The sequence below is a fragment of the Mustela lutreola genome, chromosome 13, assembly GCF_030435805.1.
Source record: "Mustela lutreola isolate mMusLut2 chromosome 13, mMusLut2.pri, whole genome shotgun sequence".
In the NCBI taxonomy this organism is placed as follows: Eukaryota; Metazoa; Chordata; class Mammalia; order Carnivora; family Mustelidae; genus Mustela; species Mustela lutreola.
In genome coordinates, this window is record NC_081302.1 from 53,433,703 (window position 1) to 53,441,714 (window position 8,012).

Below are 8,012 nucleotides of genomic sequence, written 5' to 3' on the forward strand. Positions count from 1 at the left end.
TGTAATGAGATAGAAAACTAGGCAGTCCTATAATATTTATTCAAAAAATTTGTAATAATAGCGGTAAGTAATTTTATAATATGTACACAGAATTAACATAAAATATAATCTCAACTATGTTAAAAAAAAATGCCTACATGGGATAAAGGCTAAAAAGAAATACATATGGAAGCTTTAGTTGTTTCCGTTCACATTTTGTGGTTATGAATGATCTTTTTTTTCTTGTATTTTTATTACTTCATATGTTTTATTTATATCCTGCCAGTTACAGGAAGGATTATAGGCAGTTTATACAAATTCACAAAACAACAAAACGGCATGGATAGACAAGATGGTAAACTGGACAAAAGACTGTATAATTATGCAAGAATTGTATAATTATGCTCCTTCAGTAAGCCATATATTTAAATATTTCAACCTAAGTTTTCTTGTTCTAAAGGGAAACTTTCTGATTCTGTTGTCTATGGAAAATTCTTTCCTATGAAAAATGACAGCTTCATGGTAGTAAGGACAGATAATTTCTCTTCAAGAATACAGGATAATGAAAGAAAACATTTCTATATTATTATTATAGGAAATGCCTTCCCAAATATGTGAAATTCTAAGAAAAAGGTAATTTTTGCCACATAAAAATAAAACCCCATGAAGAAAGTCAGAAGGCTGGGGCACCTTCTGTCAAGTAGAGCATGTGACTCTCGATCTCAGGGTTGTGAGCTCAAGCCCTATGTTAGGGGAAGAGATTACTTAATAAATAAAAATTTAGAAGAAAAGTTAAAAGGCTAACTGAAAAAAAAATATTTACAAATCTGCAACTAATTAAAAGCTAATAATATATGTAGAGCTCTTATAAATTAACAGTAAACAGTATAAATTGGTAGAAGTCCAAGAGAAAAATGAGCATAGAGTATGGACCAGGAGATATAGGAGATACAGACATGGAGAAAGAGGTTATTAAAATACCTGTTGTCTCCACTGTGAAAGGGAAGTCTTCACTGGTGAACTCTACCAAACATTTAAAGAGGAGTTAATCCCTATTCTTCTCAAACTATTCCCCAAAATAGAAGAGGAAGAAAAACTTCCAGACTCATTCTATGAGGTCAGCCTTATGATACCAAAACCAGATATAGACCATACAGAAGGAGAGCTACAGGCCAGTATCCCTGATGAACATAGGTGCATAAATCCTCAACAAAATATTAACAAACTGAATCCAACAATTCATTAAAAAATCGTTCACCACAATCAAGTGGGATTTCCTCCTGGGTTACAAGGGTTCAGTATTTGTAGATCATTCAGTGTGAAACATCGCATCAATGAGAGAGAAAGGGTAAACACCATATGATCATTTTAGTGGATGCAGAAAAAATAGCACCCAGGAATAGGGATAAAAAAAAAACCTTTAAGAATTACTTACATTCTTTGTGAACATGAAAGCGTTTTCCTTTTGTCCCTCTGTCACACTTCTCTGTGACGGTAATTTGTTCCTTAGTTGTTTTATTTGAAGGTATCATCTTTAAAAAATAATTTTAGCTACAGGGTAGCCCATATTTATAATTTAAGCTTTAGCATTTCCAGGGTGAAGGGTGGTTGTTAAATCTGGTCTCCTGGTAAGTGTTTGACAACCATCTCTCTTTGACAGAAGAAGCCCTGATTTGCAGCATTTTGCCATAATATAAACACTCCCGTTGTGGCCCTAGTCTGTCAGTAGGATGTCACTGAATTGGGAGTTGGGTGGTGACTTTGCATCTGGCTCCCAAGTTCTGAGTAGGAGTCAGCTCCAACCCACTGCTGATTAAATGCTTGGAACCCTATTTGAAGTCACTGGTTGATGTTAGTTGAATCAATTGTAAGATCTTGGAGTTCACTCATTTTATAGTATCTTGGTATTTCAGGGGCTAAAATGATGTATTTTCTGGATAAGTCAAGGCAAGAGAAAGCAATTGCTATTGCCACTAGATTGGATGAAACTATAAAAGATATAAATGTAAAGGTAAGATTTTTCAGATTGATTTCTGCAAATTTGTGGATATGGAATGCTCAGACAGAACATGGGTCTTTACAGCATAATTCTTGAGTGGGCCTTCAGAGTTATGTCTGGATTTGGATCTGAGCTGTCACACATATTAGGCAGATTTCCACTTCTTGGCTTCCTCTTCCTCATTTATAAGATGAGGATGAAAACATAGGCATACCTGGGAGATACTGTGGGTTCAGCTCCAGACTATTACTGATAAAGTGAATAGCACAACAAAATGTGTCTGGTGAATTTTTTGTTTTCCCAGTGCATGTAAAAGTTATGTTTATACTGTACTGTAGTCCGTCAAGTGTGTAATAGTGTTATGTCTAAAAAAAAAAACAATCTAAATGCCTTAGTTAAAAAAAAGTTTATTACTGAGAAATGCTAACCATCATCTGAGATTTCAGCAAGTTGTAATCACTGATGGCAGATCATAATAACAAATATAATAATAGTGACTAAGTTTGAAATATTTGCAAGAATCACCAAAATATGACACAGGGACACAAAGTGAGCAAATACTGTTGGGAAAATGGTGACAGTAGCATTGCAGACACCGGGTTGCCATAGCCTTCAATTTGTAAGAAACATAGTATCTGTGAGGCACAGTAACACCGGCTGTGTCTGTACCACTTAACCTGCTTGGCAGGAGGGTTCCCCGAAATACTGTCCTGCACAGGGCTTACTCCCTGCCGGCGCATAGTAAGCCCTCAGGAAATGGGAACTACTGTGGTTAATAAAGGACATTTTCATTGTAGTGACTAGTTTCAGAGAGTCGCTTTTTCAAGCAGTAGAATTTTGCCATTTTTTAAGACTTTGCAGAATTGATTTCTAAAATGTTCCTGTTCTAAACCGAGGGTTGTTGGAGGGGAGGTGGGTGGGGGATGGGATAACTGGTGATGGGCCTTGGGGAGGATACATGATGCGAGGAATCCCTGAACTCTACCGATGAAACTAATAATACACCAGATGTTAAGTAATTGAATTTAAATTCAAAAAAATAAATAAATAAAATGTTCCTGTTTTGAGGTGATTACTAACTGTGAGTAGCAAGAAGTTCTCTTACGCTGAGGCCTTGCCAGTTTTCTTTTGCTTAATTAATGCCTTGCAACTTTTGGTTATTAAAATGATTAGTAACCCAGCCTTTTTTCTTAAAAATTATTTTTATTCTCGCCTTTTTAAATAGACTTTACTAAAGGTTTCCGAGGCACTGCTTGATGGCAGCTTTGGGAACTGTAATTCCCAGTATGAAGAATACAGAGTGGCCTGTCATAACCTGCTTCCTTTCACTTCTGCTTTCCTGCCCGGTGCAAGCGAAGCTGACGGTCCCGGTGTGGCACTCAACCACACAGCCAACTATGATGTCTTGGCAAACGAAATTTGAAATCCCATAGAAAGTCGACTCCTAGAAGACTCAGAGCTGAATTCAGGTCAGGGTTTCCTTTTCAGGTATATTTTAATATAGGTATGAAGTGAAATCATTGGATAGAGTTTGGCAGTATTCTGTAAACTTACTTTATCCTTTATCTGACCCTGCCAATTTACATAAACTCTTTTGAAAATTACCTGTTTATACCTGTACAGTTTTCTTAAACTTTCAGATCATCAACATTGTGATGGGTGCTGTCACTTCTGTATTATGACTATATTTTTATTGTGCTCAGTTGGGTACAGCCCCACTGTAGTATTTTCTTTAGATCCTGGTTTCAGAATCTGTGTTTTGATCTGTTATTGTTTGTTGTATTATTGTTTATTTGGTTGCTTTTTGATTAAAGCACATCAGTTTTAAAGTGTAAACTATATTTTAAAAACAACATGAAACTTTTTTTTTGGCAACAGAGAGGTTTATTTTTAAATTTATTTCAGTTTGCCCTTTTTTCCACCTTAATTTTTTCATGATTTGCCATTTCCTCCTTAATATCCATGAAAATGCCACTTTCTGTTGAATATGGGTACTCCAGTTTTATGTAGATGATTCAGAATGTGGGGACTGGTTTGCCTCTTAATCATAAAAATTCACTGGTAAATTTGTTGCATATCCTTAGATCAGTCTTTTAAGGACCTATGTGTAAGAATTACGCTATCTTGATTAAGTTGCTTCAGGTGTTAACAAGTAGTTTATATCTAAGTGGTGTGCTTCAAGGGAGCATAATAGGGAAGAATACAAATTATAAAGAAATATTGTTACTCTTATAGCCATGCATTGACTCTTAAATATGTTTTTGTATCAGCAAAATGAGAATTTAAACTATTGTTAGTTTATTAAAACATTGTTGAGCAATATTTTTGGGCGGGAATATAGGTTTTTGTTTTATCTTGTACAGAAAACAATATTGGAATCATTCAGTATATTTCTTTCAGAACTGTGTAAATATGTCTAATATTAATACATCCCTTTAAGGCAAATATGAATTCAAAAAGGGAGATTTTATTTAGAGAATCCATTCTAATTAAAATGGTTTTCCTTCACTTCTAAGCTGTTTAGCTTCATAATTGTTAAGAGAAGAAAAACTCACTGTAAAATAAGGCCAACCTATATAATGCTGTAATAAATTATTTTGTACACAGCTGCTTATTTGTATTTGTGTTATTATTTCACATAAAATATTTTTGCAAAATGTTTTTTCTTCAAAGGAATAAAAACTTAATCATTTAATTTTTAAGTTTATAAAAAAGAAAGTTGGTTATTAAAAAATAAACACCTACCAATAAATTCTGATGCCATAGCAGGTTGGTTTCTTTTTAGTGTTTTAATAATTTTTGAACTTGGCAGTCTGTCGGGAGCCAGTACAGGAGGCCTACTATAAGAGCTGTAAGGGACTGAATATGATTGGCTGTTCATTTAGGTCCACTCACGCGGGAGGTGCATGAGCACTGCGGTGATTGGCTAGGCGGGCTAAGCTGCCGGTGTATATATGCTTGAATGTACTTGTAGAGGCGCGGGCCCGCCGGGAGCCAGGCCGCTCCGGGCCGGCCGGAGGGAGCCCGGAGGGAGCCGCAGCCCGGACCCTGGCAGCGGCGGCAGCGGCGAAGCCCCAGCGGGGTGGCGGGAGCTGCGTGCTGTGCTGCGGGGACCTGGAGGCCACGGCGCTGGGCCGCTGCGGCCACCCGGTGTGCTACCGCTGCTCCACCAAGATGCGGGTGCTGTGCGAGCAGCGCTACTGCGCCGTGTGCCGCGAGGAGCTGCGCCAGAGGGGGAGAAGATAAAAAGAAGCCATTAAAGAAGTTTGCCTCCACGCGTGTCTCCGTGTCGTTCTTGCTGGCGAGAGCGACAGCAGTCTTTGTCACGAAGTGATTCTGCCAGGCATGTAATTCATTATGTTACTTTCAGCAAAATGCCACTTGCATAAATGATTCCAATTAATCATAACGTGAAAATCATGCTGGCAGCAGCAGTGTTTTATTTTTTATTTTTTTCAGTGCTGGTCTTTTAAAAGGCATCTCACTGGGATCACTTAAGAATTTCTGAGAGTTACAGGGTGGATGCATTTAAAATGTGAGGAGCTGGGTTCAAGGTGTGGAAGGCAGGATAAAGGGTGAAATCCAGTAGTGTCTGAGTCAGTGGATGGAGGTTGTATCTGTTCTCCTCCCTAACTCCCATCATACTTTGAATATAAGCATCTTATAAACCTGGTATAGGGTGCACTTGGGTGGCTCAGTGGGTTAAGCCTCTGCCTTCCACTCAGGCCATGATCTCAGGGTCCTGGGATCAAGTCCCACATCGGGCTCTCTGCACAGTGGGGAGCCTGCTTCCCCCTCTGTCTCTGCCTGTCTCTCTGCCTACTTGTGATCTCTGTCTGTTGAATAAATAAAGAAAAATCTTTAAAAGCAAAAAACAAAAAAACCTGGGATAGGGACAGGGATCTTTTTAGTTAAGGGGGCTGGTGGTGTGTCTTGTTCCCCCACTCCCTACCCACTGTCTCCAGCTTGGCAGAGGCCCTTTACCTTTCAGAAAGCTTAAGAAGAAGCATCTGAGAACCAAGTACTTTCAGAAGTCTCTAGTCTCAAGAGAAAATTGAGAAGTCCTTTGTCCTGGGAGATCTGCCAAGATTATCAGAACAGATAGGAAAAGACACAAAGATTCAAAGCATAGTGTGATCATTTAAGAATTTGGCTTCCAGTTTCTTGTGATTTCTTGAGGAACAGAATGTATTTAGTGGGCAAAGCCTAGAGGGTAAAGAACCATAATTCAGTCTGTATTGTGCACCTATTATGTTTCAGACACTAGTCTAGGTATGACATCTACAGTAGTGGGCAGAATTAAGTGCTCTTCTCATGGAGTTTATATGCCAATGAAAGGAGGGAGAAACAAATATAGGATATATTATTCGGTAGTGATACTTGTCATGAAGAAAAACCAAGCACAGTGTGAAAACAGAGAGTAGTGTTGATTATAGTGAAATTTTTGACTAGCAAAGAAATAGTCGAAAAACTTACAGAGGAAAAAAGATTATTCTCAAAGGAAAGAGAATCAGATTTATCAAAAGCATCATTGAATATAAGAAGAAGGAGGGTTTTTTCCAAGTAGTGAAGAAAAATTCCTTTGAGTTTAAAATTTTATATCCAGCCAAATTAGCCTAGATTGTCATAGTATCTAAAAATATCTTCAAGTGGGGCTCCTGGGTGGCTCAGTCCCTTGATCCCCTTTGCTTCAGTGATTTTCATCTTCATCCTGATCAAACTAACCAGTCCCTTGGCCACATCCTCTCCTTGCATGGGTAGAAACTTCCACATCTGAAATAACTTGCACAAGTCATGCTGACTCTGGTCTCCCGTTCCACTTCCCCTGTTCATTCAGTTATTCCTTCCATAGCTGTTTCAGCTCACCACAGCCTCCCACGATTCTCTCAAAGAGCTTGAATGACCCATCTCTATCTTTGCTTTATAGTTCCATCAGTTCAGAACTCTTGTCAACGATTTTGTCATTCCACTGGGCTTCATTTCTGTGCCAAGAAAAAGTCCCAAGCTTGGTTGAATTCAATAACAAGGATCCTCCAGTCTCTTGGACTGATGCCACTAGATAAGTGGGCTTAGTGGGCTCTAATCTCACAAGAGTTCATACTTGGTTTCCCAGTATGCTGTCTCTTAGCTACTTAAAAAATTCTCCACTCACTCCTCAGGGTGCCCTTTCTGCCTTGCTCTCAGGTGTGGTAGGTGGATCATGTGATAGGCCCTCCTCCTGCCCAAAGACATCCATGTCCTAAACCTGGAAACCTGGGAATGTGTTACTTTCTATGGCAAAAGGACCCCATAGGCGTGATTAAAGATCTCGAGATGGGAAGATAATTCTGGATATCTAGAGTGGGCCCTGAATGTAATCACAGGGTCCTTTGTCTTTCTGTCATCTGTTTACAGCTTTTAAGGAATTGGTCCATTTCATCTAGTTTATCAGACTTGTGGGCATGGAGTTGTTCACAATATTCCTTTATTATCCTTTTAATATCCATGAAGCCAGTAGTGATGGCTTCCTTTTTATTTCTGTTAGTAATATTGTGTCTTCTCTCTTTCTTGGATAGCCAGCTTAGAGGTTTGATTTTTTTTCAAAGAACTAGCTTTTGGTTTCATTGATTTCCTATTTTCAACAACATTGATTTCTGCTCAAATTTTTATTATGTCTGTTTTTGGTTCTTTCCCTTTGGATTTTTTTTTTTTTTTTGCTCTTTTTCTAGCTTTCCCAGAAATTTAGATTATTGCTTTAGATCTTTCTTCTCTAATATATGCATTTAGTCCTATAAATTTCACTTTACGCACTGCTTTGCTGCATCCCACAAACTTTAATAAGTCCTGTTTTCATTTAGCTCAAAATACTTTTAAATTTCTCTTCATATTTCCTCTTTGACTCATGTGTTATTTATAGGTGTTTTGTTAATCTCCAAATACTTGGAGATTGTTCAACTATTTCTATTATTGATTTCTAATTTAATTCCATTGTCATCTGAGAGCATGTTTTGTGTGAATTTCATTCTTTTATGTTTATTAAAGTGTGTTTTATAAC

General features: G+C 37.9%; 1 protein-coding gene across 4 annotated transcripts in view; it reads left to right on the plus strand.

The window, feature by feature from the left end:
* Positions 1 to 4,587, plus strand: part of NAA16 (N-alpha-acetyltransferase 16, NatA auxiliary subunit) — a 63,547-nt gene extending 58,960 nt beyond the window's left edge. For all 4 annotated transcript variants that reach the window (XM_059143946.1, XM_059143947.1, XM_059143948.1 and 1 more), the window contains 2 exons: positions 1,893 to 1,990; positions 3,204 to 4,587. In XM_059143946.1, the coding sequence (XP_058999929.1) occupies positions 1,893 to 1,990; positions 3,204 to 3,401 (296 nt within the window). In that variant the 3' untranslated portion in view covers positions 3,402 to 4,587. The remainder of the gene's footprint in view (positions 1 to 1,892; positions 1,991 to 3,203) is intronic.
* The last annotated feature ends 3,425 nt before the right edge of the window (positions 4,588 to 8,012 follow it).